We start from the raw sequence: 20,194 nt of genomic DNA on the forward strand, positions 1-20,194 counted from the left end.
TGTGTACGCATTGCCATGCGTTTATTATATAGTATGTGTTATATATATGTTTACCCTGATGCTTACCACGTGTTGCAGTCTTTAGTGATAGTGTCGTTACTGTGGTACAGGCGACCGTTGTGGTGGCATGGACAGTCCTCTGGGAGGACGCAACCGTCTCCCTGGGGTGGCAGAGACGGGAAACACCTGGTTAAGAAGAAACTGACTGTGCCAGAGAGAAACACTTAGGAGAAACTTTGAGAGAGTAGTTGTGGGTACTGTGGTACTACTGTTAGTACTGTGGTACTACTGTTAGTACTGTGGTACTACTGTTGTGGGGGGGGACTAATGGTCACACCTTAATGGAAAATAAGATTAAAAAAGAATACAAGTGCTGAGATGGGACACAGGGTGAATGGATATTAGTGGAATCTGGTGGATAGAGAAATGGGGAGGACAGGCTCATTGTGATGGATGGAACGGAATGAGGAATGGCATCAAACACATATCGAACAATCCGTTCCATCCATTACAATGAGCCTGTCCTTCCCAATGTCTCCATCCACCAGCCTCCACTGATGTACAGACAGATATCCAAGAAGTGGGGGACCCACCAGTGACACAGTCCCCTGTGGGCAGACACAGCCTGACAGGGGCTCAGCACAGGGTCCTGGTGGTCCCTGACCTGGGGTGTCCAGGCTGGAGCAGGTGAGCAGGCAGGAGCGGGGGGAGTAGACCAGCGACCCTGGACACACCGTCACCTCAGGACAGACCTCGTGTGTACAGTTCCACACACCGCGCTCACACACGCTACAGAGGGAGGGGGAAGGGGGGGGCAAGAAAGGGAGTGAGAGGTTTAGAAGTTATGTTAATTTAGGGTTAGGGTTAGGGTTAGTATATTCTGAAGAAGGGGGCAAGGGGGAAGGGGGGGGCAAGAAAGGGAGTGAGAGGTTTAGAAGTTATGTTAATTTAGGGTTAGGGTTAGGGTTAGGGTTAGGGTTAGGGTTAGGGTTAGTATATTCTGAAGAAGGGGGCAAGGGGGAAGGGGGGGGCAAGAAAGGGAGTGAGAGGTTTAGAAGTTATGTTAATTTAGGGTTAGGGTTAGGGTTAGGGTTAGGGTATTCTGAAGAAGGGGGCAAGGGGGAAGGGGGGGGCAAGAAAGGGAGTGAGAGGTTTAGAAGTTATATTCATTCATAAGTATATTCTGCAAGAATCAATGGCTATATATCATTCATTTCAAAGTAAGAATGAATGCGGCAATCTTTCCTCTGATAAGACCTCTGCACCAAAGGCGAAGAGTATATTGTGCAACAAGCCGTTCAAGGTGCATGTGCTTAATCACGTTTCAACATCATCAGTAATTATTAAATCCAAACTCCATATTACCACACTGGGATCAAAGTGTTGATTACATTTACAGTATGTCAGTATTTCAGTACTCAGAGCCTTGGACCTGGACAGTGTGTTTAGTCATGGATTGCACAAACACAAGCATACCCGCACCCATGCACACATGGACACTCGTACAGTGTGTAAGGCAGGACTACAGCTGCTTGACCTAAGTCCATTCATTCAAGCTGTCATGTAGCAAAGAGATGCAATGAAATCAACCTATCCTGACGCAGGAGGGAGCAGGCCATAGAGTGACTTCATCAGAGCTCTTAGACCACTGGGATCGGTAGGGAGACAGGCAGAAGGGCAGCAGTCCGCCATTAGCATGCTACACACAATATCGAGAAGAGGAAAATGAGAAAATAACGATGGATGGTTTAGCTATTCAATGATTTATTGTCCTCAACTCCTCTCTGAACCCATGCTCGATAATGTATCCTTATTTCAGAGATGGCACTGAGAGAAACAGAAAGACCTACAGGACAGAGTGTGCATTGGGCTATAACAATGCCCTCACACCCACGTTGAAAATGACCAACAGTTGACACAGAAAAAAAAAGATTGTGGACCAAAATGATACTATTAGTATTATAATGTGTTCCTGCCTCTGGCCTACATACTCCAGCTGCTGTGTCCTCATGCCCCGGAGTCACCATAGATGACCTCTGCTGAGTCATTCCCTCCTTTTGTCTGGGTTTCATTACTCTGATCACCCTCCTTCACATGATGAAAGATGCCGTGATGGTCGTAAAGTAAGCAATAAATCTCTTTCTTTTTTTTTATCACTGATAGATTGTAAAGATCTCAACTACTAGGTCAAACATTAGCCTATCTTCGGACCACAAGCGTACGCCTCCTAGTACACTCCTACAAGAGGAGGAGGGTCAAACGAATTAAACCATTTAACCAATTATCTATGGCTTTAAAGGAAGAAGGGTGCAGGCTGCGGGTTCTACTGAATATAACATGATATTATTATTTTATTATTTTTTATATTCATTATTAATTATTCATTCTTATTTTAAATTATCATTATATGAAATATATAACACTATTCACACATTCAAGACCACGTCACTCATCCCTAGACTTGACTCGTTTGGCCCCAGATGGATCTGTGAGAAGACATACCATGTGTTGCAGTTGTTCTGGACTGTACTGCCAGGCTGGTACATATTCTCTCCCTGCGTACAGGGGCACATACTGACGGGCACACACTGTCCCTGGTCATCCTGTGCCAGGCCTGGGCGACACTGGCACCCTGGCACGCAGCTCCGTGCGTCCTGGTCACAGTTCCAGCTCTGCCTGAGGTCAGCACAGGAGCCTCCGCAAGGACGCCCGCATTCCTGGTACACCTGACCCCCCGAACACTGCACCGCTGAGGGAGGAGGGTGGGGGGGTGGGGGTGGGGGGAGGGGGGGGGGATGTTATGTATGTATACTAATGCCTAAGGTCTCCACTTTTATGGAACTGCGATGTTATGTGACCATAGGGTTGCTGGTTCAGACCCCCCACCCAGGCTATTCCCCTACGTTCGCATAAACTCTTACGGCAGAAGGTGTTGTTGCGCCAGCTGATGAGCGCCCCCTCCTGGGCACAGTGGCGTGCGTAGGCGGTGAGGACGGTACACTGACAGGACCTCTGTGGGGCACAGCTGCACATCTCAGTCAGACACAGACGAAGATAGGGCTCCCTCTCCACCACATCATGGCAGGGCTGAAAGACAGATGGACAGGTAATAAATAGCATGTCTATACTATGTGTATGTATGCATAGATAAGGGTATGAAATAATATACTGTATGTATTTATAAGTGGTTGTATAAAGGATATGAAATACTATTTACAAGTAAGTACACACACACACACACACACACACACACACACACAAACACACAAACCTACACAGGGGGAGGCTGGTGAAGATAGAAATCGGAGGACGGTCTCATTGTAATGCATGGAACGGAATGAGGAATGGTATCAAACACATCCTCCGATTTCAACCTCCACCAGCCTCCCCTGACCTACACTGACCTGGAACACGGGGCTGTGAATGACGGCGCAGACGACCTCTGCGTAGTGTCTCCTCTGAGTGTACGTGCTGCAGGGGTCGGGCGGGGCACCCCTTGGAAGGGGACAGTCCCCAGAAGTGAACTTGGCAGCGAAGGAGGAGACACTGTTCTCTACGTCCCCCTCAGGAGTGGTGAAGTCATCATGCTGATTCCAGGTCAGTGTTCCACACAGCCCTCGGACCTGCGAGGTGATGAACTATCTGTGTCAATCACAGCTGGACCACTTCAGCACAACGCAATACACTACACTTCAACACAATACTACGTATAACAACACACAACTATACACTGTCATTTGGCAGCAGTGTCAACGCAATAACCATCTGGTGGACATAGCGCAAAGAATGGAACGAAAACAGGGTTCACCTTGTGTGCGAAGCCAGGCTGGAGGGTGATCAGTGCCAGGGGTCCGTCAAGGTGCCACATCAGCTGTGCACCAAACGCCTGGACCACCAGGAAGGAGGATGACGCCCGCCTCACCACCATGTCCCCAGTCACCACAGGCAGCGCCTCCCTTTGGCCGTTCACAGTAACTGCACCTATATACATATATATACGCCATTTAGTTGACCCTTTTATCCATAGCGACTTACATTGCAGTGAGTGCATACATTTTTGTAGTATATATGGTTTCTATATATTGCACCTGTATGCAAAACAACACAAAACAAACTAGACGAATGAATGAAAGATGGATGAATGAATGAATGAATGAATGAATGAATAGTAAACTCTAACATTGGCCCAAGACCCATCACATTCATTTCGTTCTGACTACCTACCTGTGTCAGTGAGGGTGACTGTGGTGCGGTGAGCAGTGATGGACATCTCTCTGAGACAGCCCTGTCCACCACCAGACACACACTCCCCTCCTCGCACGGTAACCACAAGCTTCCTGTCCACAAAGTCCTGCACACACACACGCACAGACATGTAAAGATATAATTATACAGTATAATCATAAGCCTATGTAGGTGTATCTTACCTCTAAGGCGATGAATCGGCAGTCTCCGCCCTGCAGAGAATACCTCTTCTTGTCAAAGGTGGTGACCTGTAACGCCCCCATCAGGCTACACTGGGCAGCGCACCTCTCCCCTGAGCACTGCCACTGACCTGCTGTACACACACTGGGAGATGGGGAGAGAGATAGAGACATTTACATTAACATTTACATGTATGACATTTAGCAGACGCCTTTATCCAAAGCGACTTACGACAAATACATTTGTTTAAGTAAGTGAATCGTCTATCCATCAGTCATCATAAGATAAAGTAATCAATGCTTGGACCAGGGGCTATCGACAGTCACAATGCTAGAAGAAGGAAGAAACTAGAAGAAACTTGTACAGGGGGGTTAGTGGGGGTGAGGAGAGGAGAGGAGAGAGGAGTACAGGGAGAGCAAAGCACAATGAAGTCTTATGCTACAGATTCCAGCTCAAGTAAACAGTATTTGACAAACAAAAGGAGAAGCCACTCTGAAGCCCCCCCCCACCCCCCCCATCTACCTGTACTACTCACCAGGTGTTGCACCTCTGCTGGATGGTGTCTCCAGACCTATAGGTGCGTCTGCTGTGGAAGCATGGGCAGTCGTCCTTCCTCAGACAGGCCCCCTGGTGGAGGTAGAGGCCAGGGGGGCACTCACACCCCCCCACACACTCCTCCCTGCACTGGCCCGACGCAGGGGGCTGGGGGGAGGAACAGCTGGGGGGGCAGGACGACACACAGTCGGAAAACACCTGTTCCCTGTGACACACGCGCCCTGAGAGAGATGGTGGAAGAGACAGAGACAGAGAAACAAATACATTTGTTTAAGTAAGTGAATCATCTATCCATCAGTCATCATAAGAAAAAGTAATCAATGCTCGGGCCAGGGGCCATTAGCAGTCACGATGCTAGAAGAAGGAAGAATTACTTTTTTTATTTCATTATTATTATACAAGAGAAACTTGTACAGGGGGGCAGTGGGGATGAAGAGGTCTTTAGGAGGGACCGTTAAGATGTAGCCTGAAGAGATGGGTCTTCAATCTACGGCGGAAGATAGGTAGTGACTCTGCAGTCATGACAGCAGTGGGAAGCTCGTTCCACCAGCGGGGCGCCTACTTTAGGGCACTGTTTATGAAAGCTCACGATCCAAGGCACACCATAGAACAGTGCATGTGGATGAGAATGGAGGTGGAGGATATGAGATGAAGAAGCTCCAGAGGGTCTTACCACACAGCCCTGTGCTCCTCCAGCTGAGGATGACATGTTGTTGGGCACACTCCCGGGCGTAGCTGGCCAGAGTGTCGCAGGTGGCCCCCTCTCTGTCTCTGGACCCCAGGCTACAGAACAGGTACAGACAGGTGTCTAAGTAGGCCGCTGGATCCACCTGAACAGGCACACACGCATCAGAGTTACTGAACAGGGAAAACATGAGGACTATTTTGTTTGGCATCAGTTATTGATCTAAATTGCTGTCAGGGATATGAAAAATGGAAACCGGAGGAGAATTCTGTATCCTATGTTTTAGTGATGAAGAATCGGTTTCTCCCTGTGCGTGCGTGCGTGCGTGTGTGTGTGTGCGTGTGTGCGTGCGTGCATGTATACTGGTGTGTGAATGTGCTGGTATGTGTGTTTGGTTGGGGGGGGGGGGGGGGTAGGGTGGGGGTGTGGGGGTTGTCTCAAGGCTGTCTGATTGGTGCGTGCCAGATAACAGATCCATTTCCTTGGAAGGGTGTAATGTTCTCTGGTATGATGTTTGTTCTAGGAAACAGAAAGCATTAAAAAAGCGGTCTAGTGGTGAACACTCCTGAGGTGGAGGTTTGGTTCTCACCCTGCGGTGACACTGTGTAAAGGGGCTCTGCAGTAGCCGTTGGCACACTGACTCCGCCTCCCTGCGTAGGTCACTGTCTCCTGTGACGTCACAGCTGTGGCCCAGCTCTGCCGCGTCGCTGCAGCCCTGAAGAAGATGAATATACATATATATAATATATGCCATTTAGCTGACACTTTTATCCAAAGCGACTTACATTGCAGTGAGTGCATACATTTTTCAGTATATATGGTCCCAGCGGGATTCGAACCCACAACCTAAGCGTTGTTAGCGCCATGCTCTACCAACGGAGCCACAGAGGACCATGATGATGAATGATGGACAGACTTATTTCCCAGCATGCACCGAACGGCTCCCAAACGGCTCATTAACAGTTGAAGAGATGATACGGGATCTTCGCGACTGCGTTGGTACGACAACCGTTGGTACGACAACCGTTGACACCTCATATGACCCCCGTTGACACCCACCAAAAACACCTCAAACCTATCCTCACCGTTCTCTTAAACCTGACGCTAATCGTCATCAGCCTGCTATGTTGTTTTGAGCGTCGCCAAGAATATATTTGAATGAAATGTACACTGCCGGCCAACTGCCACCACAGGTGCAGAAAACATGACCTAACATGCGAGCAGCCATTATGATTCCAGGTAATGATGCATTACTAGCCAGCTAACATCCGCTGGTTGATGTTAAGGTAACATGACCTAACACGCTAACAGCCATTATGACATAATGGTAGCAGTACTATCTTGACTCAAGTTCCGGGATTTTCTGCGAAGTACCGGGATCAGAAGGATTTGCCGTCTCACCCTATCCTTGTCAACCATCTGTAGGAACGGTGAGGGTAAGTTACTGCATATGTGGCTGCCCTGGAGATGGGGAGTGATTAACAATAATAGGGGGAAAGGTCTATAGTAGCCTGTGCATGTCAATCAAAGAGAACAACAGCGCAGCCAAGTCGTTGGACATGGCTTTGTCAGTTAATGCCTGTAGCAGAAAGTTCTCACGTGACAGACTAGCAGACCCCACTTATCCTAATGCCTGCAGATACATAACCATATTTCCTTCCACATCTAGTATCATTGAATAAGAAATGTAACCCTTACAGTACACTCCTGCAAGAGCAGGGAAACCAGAGGTCTGCAAACTCAGTTTGAGATGCATTTAAAAAAGGAATAATAAGGCATCCACAATAATAAGTGTCGTAGGCTCTACCTCAGTCTGCTGGTCAGGCACTCGCCACGAGTTTGCAAAACTGGCGGCGTACTGGGATACGCCTCCACTCATGATGGTGAAGTCATCTGGAAAGATGTGGGAGAAAGAAGAGCAGTGACTCTCTCATAGGCGACAGACTGGACAGGAGGCTAGTTTGGACAATAAGGAGTTTGGACATTCTCATTCCCTCACCATCTGCGTTGTTGTTGTAGACCCCACAGAGCCCCCTGGTTGTGTTAAGATGCTCTGCGGTGACCGTCAGGTAGACGGTATTGCCCATGTCAAACTTCACCCTGACTCCCAGACCACTCTCCACAAACACAAAGTCCCCCAGCCAGTGGACACTCACCCCTATACAGAGACAAGGTGAGGGAGAGGGAAGGGAGGTAGAGACATCAGCATACTGTATATATATACATACACACAGATGTACATTAGCTATTTCTATGATTGCTTTACTTATGAGCTTGGCAACAATTTCAGTGTCATTGAATGGATGAGAAAAGGAAGAGGAGGGAGCATTGACATGTTTACCCCCCTCTGGCTCACAGTTAGGGTTAGGGTTAGGGTTAGGGTTAGGGTTAGGGTTTGGAAGGCAGTACAGTACCATTTTGGAATAGAGGTTCTCCATGGGGCACTGACAACCCGTTGAGCGTTAGGTTCCTGAGGTGAACAGAGACCAGGTCTAGTCCCAGCATCATCCTCAGAGCCTGTGGGAAGGACGGACACACACACACACGCACACACGCGCGCACGCGCACGCACGCACGCACGCACACGCACACGCACACGCACACGCACACGCACACGCACACGCACGCACACACACACACACACACACACACACACACACACACACACACACACAAACCCAAGATAGTCAGCATTTCTACGGCTTTCAAGTACTCTTCAGCGTGGCCGGCGGTACACTTAGCAGCCATATTGTGCAAGAACATTCACCACACATCTGTTTCAGTTTGGCAGTGGAGATATGATGAGTGACAGCGTGAAGCTAGGAGATTTCAGGCAGCCCTACCTTGCTGCAGTCTCCCCTGCCGTCACACACAGTGCTGATGTAGACGGCCCAGGTGCCGTCAGTGGACGAGCCAAGGACATAGGTACAGCTGCCCTGGAAGTGGAAGTGCTTCCTGTCAAAGGTGCGGTAGTGTGCCCCACCCCAGGTCAGACAGGTGGCCGAGCCTTGGGGGTTCCTTGCACTCCCCAGAAAACCCCCACGTATCAGAGGGGACAACTGGGAGTCTGGGGGAAGACAGATAGAGCGGTTTGTGTTGTTGCTGTGCTTCAGATCTGTATCTCTATGACTTCTATGACTATTGTTGTCATGCCATTTGCGTGTTTAAGTGTGTGTTTAAGTGTGTGTTTGAGAGTGTGTGTGTGTGTGTGTGTGTGTGTGCCGGTGTGGAATGCCAAAACGAATCTAACTGGGCCTTATTTACTTCTCACAGTGCCTCACTTCTGAGGAACCCAAGTTCTTATTTACTTATCAGATTTCTTTTTTTTTTTCTTTTTTTTTTTTTTATGCACAGATTTTGAGCCAAACTCTTGGTCTTGATCGCTCTCACCCTCTGGATTATGATCCAGACTTACAGCTACTCTCTGTTTCAACTCTGTCACACTACTTTCTTGTTTTCACACACAGCATCTACATCCTTCTCTGGTCTCATTGTTGGGCTCATTGTTCCATGTTGCTCTAGACTCACAGAGTATCAGAGTATTCTCTGTCACAGTGTGAGTGTCAGGCAGGGTGGCACTGCTAAGCGCTACTGACCAGGTAGCAGGGTATAGCTGCAGGAAAGGCAGGTCTGGTCGGAGGCGTTCCTCCAGCTCAGTCCCCACAGGCTGCCACAGCACTGCTCCATTGGCATCAGAGAGGAGTTGTGGGCCCCCGGGAACTCATCACAGCGCCACGTTGAGTAACACTGGCCCCTCACACCCACCCCTGAGAGGGAAAAAACCATAGTGTTATGTTAACCAATGTGCTTTGATGTCTACCTCCTACTCACACTTGCTAACAAAAGTCTAGTGATTGCGACATTCATTAGGAGAGATACACAGTACATGTCATCAACAGCAAGGGGCTGGAAATATGCCAATAAGTCCTTTCTATCCTTACCCTGGGAGCAGCGTGGACCTCCCCAGCCTTCACAGCACCCCCGCACCGTCTTATTCACCCTCTGGGTCTCCATCTGTGGGGGTCTAGAGACAAACACATTGGGGAAAGATATCACATCACATCACGCATTACACGTCACACACACACACACACACACACACACACACACACACACACACACACACACACACGCACGCACACGCACACACACACACACACACACACACATATACTTTACTCATGCGTGATGTTAGAACATTGGACACAATATTTCACTAGATGAAAAAAACTCAAACTGACCCAAGACTAGACTCTAGGGGCAACTTCACCCTTCACTCTGATTTATTGTGTCAATAATAATCATTTTGAACAGTGGTATGATTGGTCATCTTCTCACTTGTATACGTAGCAGGATGCTTTGGGACCCTGTTGTTTGTAGTACAATGCAATGCCATCATCCCCCCCATGCATGTGGCGCATCCTGTCCACATCCAGCCTCCAGCCCTGCGTGTTGTATTGGTACACCTCGGAACAGTCCACCTCCTGCTGCAAGCGGGGGGATATTATCCGCTCCACTCTTTCTTCCACCTTGTGTTCACACCAGTGCCTGGAGTGAGGTCAAATCAGATAAAATGGAGTGAAAACAAATACAGAAGATAAAGGGAGTAAAGAAAAGTGTGAGAACAGAGAGAGAATAATATGGAAATGTGATTAGAAAAAATAAAACACTTAAGTAATTTTGGTGCACCACAACATGAGATAATGTTCTTACCCCATTCCCATCACCAGACGTAGTCCCAGCAGAGAAACCAGCAGTGCCTTCATTGTGCTCTCTTTGATCAATGCTATAATTAATCTGAATAGACCACCTGCAGAAGGAAAACATATCTAATCACGCAAACAAGAGTACAAAAACAAAGTACAAATGTAATGTATTTTCTATTCATTTGGGCCAGAAAAGTCAATATCTATTAATTTCATTGTATACTACAGTACATGTTTTCCAATTGTAATACAGTGCTATCAAGAGGGTTTAGACAGGAACTCGTTACCTGAGTTTGGAGTGGTTTTAAGGAGACCTTGATAATTCAGGACTTAATTGCGCTTTATGCAATATATCCCTTACAGTGTCTTCCTCTTGAATCAACTCTTTCTCCTCCTTTTGCTTTCTCTGTCAGGTCCTTAGAGTCCTCAGTTTGGTGATCTGTTGCTTTATGGCGCGGGCGCTGCCCCCGTCACAGGGTTTTAAATGGTGGGGGATTCCCGGGGTGTACGGTACCATCTGGGGCTAACGCCATTGGACGAGAGGTCAGAAGACACAGCTGGGAGGGTGGCCATTGGGCGCCAGACCTGTGCTAGTGACATTGGGTAGCCCTGCCTTGTCCAATGAATTCAGGGGTGAGGATAAGGGGGACAGGGGAGTATACAAGTGGAGACCTGGTCCGAGGAAAGCAAGGTGTTTGTGCTGGGACTAATCCTATAAAGAGGGGCGTTTTGGGAAGGATGGCCGGGGCGTTTATTTAATAAAGTATGTCAATAGCCACAGGCCAGGGGGCTTTCAGCCTGACCAATATCACTGGCCTGATCCTTTGACCCCGGTGTAAGGAGACTCAAACACAGCTGCCACCACACCTAGCCTGTACTGTAGCCCATCTTCAGCAGGGGAGCCATTTTGGGTCTCAAGACATCCCTCTCACAGGCTTCCACAGAGAATTGAGTCACTAACATGGTGATCTCTTCCAGGAATGACTCAGTCCTCCATATAGAGAGTGAGCCAAAAACCAACAGCTGTGTCCTTTAATCACTTATGTAAACTAATGAAAGGGAGTGTGATTCCCAGTCGTATACTCAAAAGACCCCTTTCTGTCAACAGAAAGCACTACTGCCAGGAAATGGCCAGTGATTCATCTTTCCGATAAATCTTTGTATGTTATTATGGGCACATTTTCTAGCATTCAGTTTGTATTTGAATGTTAACCTCTACAACTACCCCAGTCCTTGGATTGCAGAGGTGCAGATTGGGAGCTCTTACGGGAGCTTTATTTTAAAAAGTCCATATGAATAAATGATCAACAAGCAAATGGTAGTAGTTGGAAGTTAAGAAGTTTTATTTTGAAAACCAACAGATCAATGACCCTGATTTTAGCAAACTACATGAACTCATTGTAGATTATTTATTATAACACTATCAAAAACAACATTCCATTTTAGAACTAGAGGCTCAAGAACAGCAATTGCTTCAAACAAAATGACAATATTACCTCAATTAATATTTCAAAGATAAACATTTAAATGCCAACTTAAACCATGGGCTTGAGGTTCCATCTCCCGAGTTTGCAAAATCACCTGCAGACATTACAAAATACATACTATACATCTTTTGACACATTTTCAACAAACATTTCAGCAGAAAAAAAAGAGAGAAATCAAGGCCGACCTTGGAAACCCACACATACATATTTAAACAATTGTAAAAAAAAATAAAAATAATAATAATAATAATAATAATAATAATTCATAGACATGTCATTACTTGGAAGGAAGGCACAAAGCCATGATCACAGACCCAATCAGATGTCCCCATAGAGTTATATCCCTACAGGCCACACTCCCCTAAATTAACTGTGATTATATGGGAAGCGCCATGGAGTCAACTTTCCCCATCTTCTGTGCTTGAGTGGGAGTAAATTCAGGCTGTGTTTATGCGTTCTACCAAGTATGGTATACACTCTAGATAGAGTGCAAGAACGCATTTTGGAACACAGCCTTAGTGTTGGTGACTCACTGCCACAGACTGTGCAGGAGCGTTCGCTCACATAGTATCAACAGTTCCTATGTGTCTCAGTCATTTATTGGCTCCAGTAGATGGCGTCATGTACCTGAATGCCCTTTACAATCTATAGATTAACCTGTTGAAGAACAAGACAAAGGATGCCTTCCCAGGTCATAGGAAGTCCACCCTAGTTGACAACATGGTGCCCCTCATGCTGCCACAAATTCAATGAACGGGAAAGATGGCGTGTGCCATCTCTAGGAATATAACTCTATGGATGTCCCTCAGAAAGGTCATTGTTTGTAAAACAAAGAGATAAAGGTACAATGATGACATACTGCCATAATGAGTTACTTTGTGGCCCACTATGATTTTCATTAATTATATACACAACACCTTATAGTTGCATTTTTTTATTTATTTTTTATTTAGCATTTTTATAAGTAACTTATTTGAACTTTTATTATTCACCTCAAATGATAGCAACATCATAAAGGACTTGGTTACTTCATATAGTTTATTGCACACTGTGACACATTAATAGAAACCTATAATCTTCCAGGATTTCATGTGAACGGATTGAATTGATTGAGTTAAACAATGCATTGATTAATACAAAACTAGCAGAGAGGGCTTACCATTGCTGCAAGTCATTGTGCTATTTTTGCCTCAATTGTAGAATGAGAAAGTCATATTGATGTCATCTGGAAAGCCAAACAACAGTAGATGATATTTTTTAAATGTTTGAATAGACCAGCAAATACACAATGTCTGAAAACAATGTACTCATTGCATAAAATCACCATTATAATAATGAGATAGTGTTGTCATGTACTATATAAGTAGTATGCCAAGTCTCTATCGAATAATAGCAGTGTTGGGGGTAAAGAGTTACAAAAGTAATGCCTCACAGTAATATATTACTTTATGAGTAACAGAGTAATATACTGTGGTCATATACTGTAATATTACAGTTACTTTCAGAATCATATCTCCATGATGTGATGGTGAGTGATTGTGACAAGAACCATACAACTAGAGGTTACGAATTTAACCTAGGTTCTCTGAAGGAGATGAGGGAAACGCCTCACTATGAGACATGCACTGTGTTTACCTATTCGCTGAAGACCCCTATTCAATCATGCCTGGTACAGGCTGGTGATGCTTGCAAGCCCCGTCTACTGCCTGCCCAATAAAGGCTACTGAAAGTGCTTCCATTTTAAGCAGCAAACCAGCCTTCACAAGCTCAGCGCAAGAGGGGCAACGAGGTGTGGGGTATTCCTCATCTCCTTCAGAGAACCTGGGTTAAATTCGTTACCTCTAGTTCAGTTGACTCGGTTTGGGACCCTGCAACATGCCTCACTATGGGACCCCGTGTACATCACACAGTCTCCAAACCAGCACTTAGAACAGTTTGTGCCACAGAGGGTAAAACCTTTGAAAGGTATGTGGAGGAGCCCAGTTGGCTGGAGCGAGACAGAGAAACGCCCCCTTCATAAAATGGCCGACGAGGGGGTGTGCCCCAGAGGTCATCCCACCCAAACCAGCATGACCTACGTGAGATGGCAGCCAGGTAGACTTTCACCTGTAGGAGAAGGCTTTGCCCTTACCGGGCAGGTTGTGTAAGAAGGAGAGGACCGGAGAGAGAAGGCTCTGAAAGGGCACTCAAACACCACACCTCAAAGGGCCTCCATTTCAGGATGTAAAAAAAGGCCCCTGGAGGGTCTCTGAACGTGGCGTTCCAGAGAAGCTGAGCTCGGGGCTAATCAGGAGCAGGGACAGACCGCTCGCTCTCATGGGGGAACGGGAGGGAAGGCGCTTGGCCACTGGTGGGCCAGTGCGTCCATTGTCTAGCAGAGTGTGTTGATCTGTGATCGCGAAGACCAACGGACGTTGCTTGTTTTCCTGCGTTGCGAACAGGTCTACGGTTGCTACGCCGTAATGTCACCAAATCTCTTGGACTTGTGGGTGTGGTCGCCACTCCCCTTGAAGGGGACCTCCCCGCGACAGCTCCTGTGTTTAATCTGCCTTGCACATGGCCCTGAGGGAGAACAAATGTTTGCTACTGCACGTCAACAATCTCCGTGCCACAGATAGGAGTTGGATAGAGTGTGTTCCTCCTTGATGACTGACGTAGGCCCCTGTGGATATATTGTCCATTCTGACCAGGACGTGAGGTTCCAGTAGGTCATCCTGCTTGAGGGCTAGAAACAATGTAGAGCTCAAGGACGTTAATGTGGGCTGTGCGAAACAAGAGCTAGCCATAGCCAACACAAGGGAGGCAAGTTATAAGCCTATGTCTTAAGGAATTAGCAAGGTAATTAGCAAGGGTTCAAACTATTCTATACTAACCTAACATGACCTTCTTGTGTTAGCCTGCTAACTCAAAGAGGAGCCAGTACACACAAGGTGAAAATCGTCATACCAAATTCAACGATATTCTTCTTTTTGAATGTCAAACTAAAACCATAGTATTCAAGTAGAAACAACCCAACTTCCCGGGAGAGTCGTAGGATTCTCAATGGCACAGTTAAGTTAAATTGTAGCTAGCTACAAGAACACACCACAGTAAGAACCAAGATGCTAATGACTAGCACTCCTTCAGACTGGGTGATAGATAGGGATAAAACACTACCAAAGCTGGTGGAAAATGTAGGTCTTACTTCAGACCATTCCACTGGACCCAGAGCACGGAATATTGTGTTGTTCCTGGATGCTGCCTAATAAACAGTACCAGTCAAAAGTTTGGACACAAACTTGCCAAGAGTGTGCAAAGCTGTCATCAAAGCAAAAGGCTTTGAAGAATGTAAAATATAAAACATATTCTGGTTTGTTGTTTGTTTTCTACATAATTCCTTCATAATTCTACATAATGTGTTCCTTCATAGTTTTGATGTCTTCAATAAATAATGTTGCATGTTTCTATAATTTACTCATTACGTCAACTATCATCATGGCACGCTAATGGACTAACAATTATTATGTTGCTTCTTTTGTCTGGAAGGTCCTATTCACACTAGTAGGATTAATCATCTACAGTATACCGCACGCCTGAGATTTCACCATTTTTATGACCTGTTGTTGACCAATCACGTTCCCTCCCTGCAAAGTAGGAGGGTAAATATAAGCAGCAGCACATTGTTACCTGTTTTCATACACCACTTTCCTTCATATGGTCTGGAGAGAGCAGGATACAACTGCTGTGGCTGTGCTGGACAAAGCAACATTGTGTCCCTAAGAGCTGGAAGCAGGAGGACACTTCAGCGTTTGAAGTGCATACCATACCCTAGGTGAGGTTGTTTCTTTGTTTCTCATAGAAAATAACATGAATGTCTTACAGCAGAAGTTGATCCATACTATCCTGGGGGGGGGGGGCAGAAAAGAGAGTGAATTGGGGGGAAGAGGGTGGGGGATTTACCAGCTGTGGGGAGAATGATGGGGATGGGGGGAATGTTTCTTTGGAACTTGTTTTTTTACAGCAGAGGAAGCAGAGGAAGAACTGAGGGAAACATGCAATAACATTAGTGGAGGCTTAATCTAAATGTCTATTTGATTGTTGGTTGTGTTGTGTTTGTTAGTGTTGGTTTCCTCTGAGTCAAAGCCATATCCAATAGGAGCAGAGGGTGGGTGGTAACTACTGTATAAGAGTACCTTTTCAACTTACTCCTTGCTGTATTCTCTCGTTGTTGTCCCTCTGTAGACATGAGCAGGCTGTGCTGTCTGCTGCTCCTGGCCTCTCTGGGCGTATACAGTTCGGCCACTAGAGGACGAGAGTGGGCTCACCATGGGGCCTCCATGTTCGCTGACCTCACCCCCCGCGAAATGCGTACTGTCAGAGACTACCTGCTGGGCCGCCAGGAGCTGGGCCTGACCTCTGCCCGGGGTAAGGACCTGAAGAAGAACAGCATTCTCCTGATGGAGCTCCACCTCCCCCGTAAACACGAGGCCCTGAGGGCCCTTGACAGAGGCCAGGCCAAGCCCCAGCGGCAGGCCCGTGTGGTGGTCCAGTTTGGGGACCAACCCAAACCCAACATCACTGAGTACATTGTCAGTCCTCTACCATTCCCCACTTCTTACAAGATGAAGACCTTTAAGGGAGAGCGGCCTATCAGTTTTGAGTCAAGGCCTATCACTTCAGTGGAATATGGACACATCATCACCATATTACAGAAGATTACCTCCAAGGTCCACAAGCTCCTGCTGGAGACCACGGATGGCTTCTCCTTCACCAACTGCACGGACCGCTGCCTGACCTTCTCAGACATCGCCCCCCGTGGGCTGGGCTCTGGAGAGAGGAGGTCCTGGATCATGCTGCAGAAGTTTGTGGAGGGCTACTTCATCCACCCCGTGGGGTTCGAGGTGCTGGTCAACCACAGAGACCTGGACCCCGAGCGCTGGGTGGTAGAGAAGGTGTGGTACAACAGCCAGTACTTTGACAGCGTGGAGGAGCTGGCGGAGAGATATGAGCTGGGAACCCTGGAGAAGGCCAAGCTGCCTGACCATGACGACCAGGACCTGTACTCCACCTACATCCCTCGCGGCCATGGCAACACGCGCACAGACATCCACGGGCCCAAACTGGTAGAGCCCCAGGGGCCCCGTTACCACATTGACGGAAACTTCATAGAATACGCTGGCTGGTCCTTCGCCTACCGCATACGCTCCTCCGCAGGGCTCCAAATATTCGACCTGCGTTTCAATGGCGAGAGGATCGCCTATGAGATCGGCCTCCAGGAAGCCATTGCCTTCTACTCTGGAGACACCCCTGCTGCCATGCAGACCAAGTACATCGACGCAGGCTGGGCTATGGGCACCTCCGACTACGAGCTAGCCCCTGGCATTGACTGCCCAGAGATCGCCACCTTCCTTGACCTGTACCATTACTACGACACAGACAAGCCTGTACACTACAGGAACGCCCTGTGTGTGTTTGAGATGACTACAGCGATGCCCCTCAGAAGGCACTACAATGGCAACTTCCACGGGGGCTACAATTTCTACGGTGGCCTGGAGAACCACGTCCTGGTGGTCCGCACCACCTCCACTGTCTATAACTATGACTATATATGGGACTTTGTGTTTTACCAGAACGGGGTGATGGAGTCGAGGGTCAGTGCCACAGGGTACATTCACGCCACCTTCTTCACACCTAATGGGCAGCACTACGGCAGCAAGGTTTATAACTACGTACTGGGTAATCTGCATACACATCTGATACACTATAAAGTGGATCTGGACATTGCAGGTGAGTTGTAATTTTCAATCCTCTGGTATTATGGTTATTTCAATCAGGTAGAGATTACTGTACATGCCATGATTTTTCTTTTTATTACTAATTCTATAAATATTTCACCATGTCAATACCTAATACATGGTAAAGTACGGTATAGTATAGTATACTTTGGAAAAAGCACTAAAGACATTATCCAAGATTGATATTTAGGAGTGTTGTTTTGGTTGAACTGATCCACTTCTAGAAGATAAAAATGTGTTTGTCTTTCGACTTTGCTCCTACATGATGTGTGAGCCAAACACAAGAAGCTGACGTTTTTGTTAATCTATTTCAGTAAATCATTTACAAGTTACATAGAAGCTCTTTCATTGCAGCACCATGAGCTATAAAACACCAAAACACCCATAAACCTGAGTAGTCTGTGTAATGACTGATGACTAGTCTGCGTAACGACTGAATGAATCAGGTTTGAGGTCAATTCCCTTTTAACTCAGTCAATTCAGGAAGTGAATTGAAATCCTCACCCTCAAACCTGCTTGACATTATCATGGTGTCTCCTTGCCTCAGGTCGGGAGAACAGCTTTGAGTCCCTGGACCTGAAATACGTGAACTTCACGAACCCATGGAGCCCAAGCCACAATGTTGTCCAATCAAAACTCGTCAAGACGCAACACAAGACGGAACGCAGCGCTGCGTTCCGCTTTGGGAAGAAGTTCCCCCGCTACGTTAACTTCTACAACCCAAAGCAGCACAACAAGTGGGGCCATGAGAAGGGCTACCGCATCCAGTTCAACTCCCATGCCCAAAGCGTGCTGCCCCGCGGCTGGAAGGAGGAGAATGGCATCAGCTGGTCCAGGTAATAGGGCAATTAGATAACAATTACTACGTAATGTGTAAACAACTTGTTGTTATTACTGAGTAAATACAGCACAATAACACAGGTATAAGAGCAACGTCGTGTGTTACCCTTGGAAAATTAATAATACAATACTAGTGTACTGCTAGTGTATGAGAGCAGCACAGATAATTGACTACTTGTGAATAATTGGACAACACAGTTGGTACTTCTCTGAGTCTATTTAATAAGCAAAACATAATCTGAATTGGGAGGACTGATAGCATATTCCTACTACTCTCTACAGATATCCATTGGCGGTAACCCGTCACAAGGACAGCGAGACCACTAGCAGCAGCATCTACACTCAGAACGAGCCCTGGGATCCTGTGGTGTCCTTCGAGGATTACATCCGCAACAATGAAAACATAAGCAACCAGGTAGACCCTGCACATTGCCTTCACTAACACAACTCATCTTCAGCCTCATCATAACAAATACCTAAATAGACCTAGCAAACTGGGTGAATGTAATTTCAATCGAAAGTCTATTTCTCAGTTCTTTCCATGGATGTTTTTATTTCTCACAAGTTAGTCAGTTACTTGAGGCAATGACGGAACGTAATGTAGGCCTACTGTTTTTATCAGGCATAAGAGCTAACCTGCTTATGCCATTATATGGCTGTTGTCGTGTAGTGTACAGTTTAAACTTCAAAACAAATAAAATCTAGAAATCCACTTCATGATGTCACCCACAGAGTTTTGTAGCCTACTATGCAACCAAAATGTTATGCTAAACGACTTAATGTTGTCGTTAAACTGTCACTCTCTGTGCTCTCATTCTTACTCTGTAATGTCACCTGTGCAGGACCTGGTTGCCTGGGTAACGGTGGGCTTCCTGCACGTGCCTCACTCGGAGGACATCCCCAACACCGCCACACCGGGTAACGCTGTGGGCTTCTTCCTGCGCCCCTTCAACTTCTTCGATGAGGACCCCTCCCTGGCATCCCGTAGTACTGTCATCGTCCGGCAGGGCAAAGACGGAGAGCCCAAGGTCCAGAGGTGGACCCCTGAGGTCGTAGGTCATTGTGTGACAGACAAACCTTTCTTCTACAATGGTACCTACGGTGGAGTCTGAAGGACATAGGAGAGATGTATATGAGAGACAGGACAGTCTCAATGTGGTGTTCTGTGATGCCAAATTCATGTGTGCAAACTGAGCACTGAAACTTAACTGGACTCTGATATTTGTAAGTTAAAGTCCATGAATCTCATTAAAAACGTGAATGCCATTATGTTGATGCATTGATGGGTCTAAGATGTTGCGATGTCATTAAGCTGTGAGACCATAATGATGCTTGGTATTTTTCTTACTTGATGTTTTTATTTTAATACAAATTGTATACCAAAAAAAGTATTCAAATAGATTGAAACCACTTTCCATTCTTTCCTTTTCAATAAAAAAACATGTTGATTATGTTTTGCTGTTATGTGTACATGGTCCAGTTGTTTGATTGGAATGATTGTTTTCCTTTTTACTATGGTTGTTATGCCAACCACACTGTGTAAGAGGCTGGGGGGAGAGAACACCCATAATCCTGTTGGAGGTCTCCATGGACAACGGGGTTAAGCTGTGGAGAGCATCCAGGATGCAGGATGCTGGGATCCGCCAGTGCTGTCTGAGGCTCCGGGCTCCTGGGTCCCAGCGAGCCTGGTGGGAATGGAAATGTTATCTCTGGGAAGACCAC

The 20,194-nt window shown here is 46.7% G+C and overlaps 3 protein-coding genes across 3 annotated transcripts in view; 2 read left to right on the forward strand and 1 right to left on the reverse strand.

The window, feature by feature from the left end:
• Positions 1–10,431, reverse strand: part of sspo (SCO-spondin) — a gene marked incomplete at both ends in the record, with an annotated part of 53,866 nt that extends 43,435 nt beyond the window's left edge. Inside the window, 19 exons of the mRNA XM_083682226.1 lie at positions 67–161; positions 594–789; positions 2,503–2,749; positions 2,922–3,087; positions 3,405–3,623; positions 3,809–3,981; positions 4,225–4,351; positions 4,428–4,569; positions 4,961–5,201; positions 5,654–5,810; positions 6,255–6,380; positions 7,473–7,558; positions 7,665–7,823; positions 8,080–8,182; positions 8,509–8,732; positions 9,262–9,432; positions 9,607–9,689; positions 10,004–10,213; positions 10,379–10,431. Coding sequence (XP_083538352.1) covers positions 67–161; positions 594–789; positions 2,503–2,749; positions 2,922–3,087; positions 3,405–3,623; positions 3,809–3,981; positions 4,225–4,351; positions 4,428–4,569; positions 4,961–5,201; positions 5,654–5,810; positions 6,255–6,380; positions 7,473–7,558; positions 7,665–7,823; positions 8,080–8,182; positions 8,509–8,732; positions 9,262–9,432; positions 9,607–9,689; positions 10,004–10,213; positions 10,379–10,431 — 2,978 coding nt within the window. The remainder of the gene's footprint in view (positions 1–66; positions 162–593; positions 790–2,502; positions 2,750–2,921; positions 3,088–3,404; positions 3,624–3,808; positions 3,982–4,224; positions 4,352–4,427; positions 4,570–4,960; positions 5,202–5,653; positions 5,811–6,254; positions 6,381–7,472; positions 7,559–7,664; positions 7,824–8,079; positions 8,183–8,508; positions 8,733–9,261; positions 9,433–9,606; positions 9,690–10,003; positions 10,214–10,378) is intronic.
• The window catches only part of slc12a7b (solute carrier family 12 member 7b), a 128,507-nt gene that overhangs the window by 51,880 nt on the left and 56,433 nt on the right, over positions 1–20,194 (forward strand). The window lies entirely within an intron of this gene.
• On the forward strand, positions 16,082–19,872 carry aoc1 (amine oxidase copper containing 1; the record flags this gene model as incomplete). Its single annotated transcript, XM_083678378.1, has 4 exons — positions 16,082–17,624; positions 18,180–18,468; positions 18,755–18,887; positions 19,315–19,872. The coding sequence occupies 4 exons, from the start codon at positions 16,082–16,084 to the stop codon at positions 19,582–19,584; spliced, it is 2,235 nt and encodes a 744-aa protein (XP_083534504.1). The 3' UTR covers positions 19,585–19,872.

Source organism: Argentina silus (genome assembly GCF_951799395.1).
Source record: "Argentina silus genome assembly, chromosome: 1".
Lineage (NCBI taxonomy): Eukaryota > Metazoa > Chordata > Actinopteri > Argentiniformes > Argentinidae > Argentina > Argentina silus.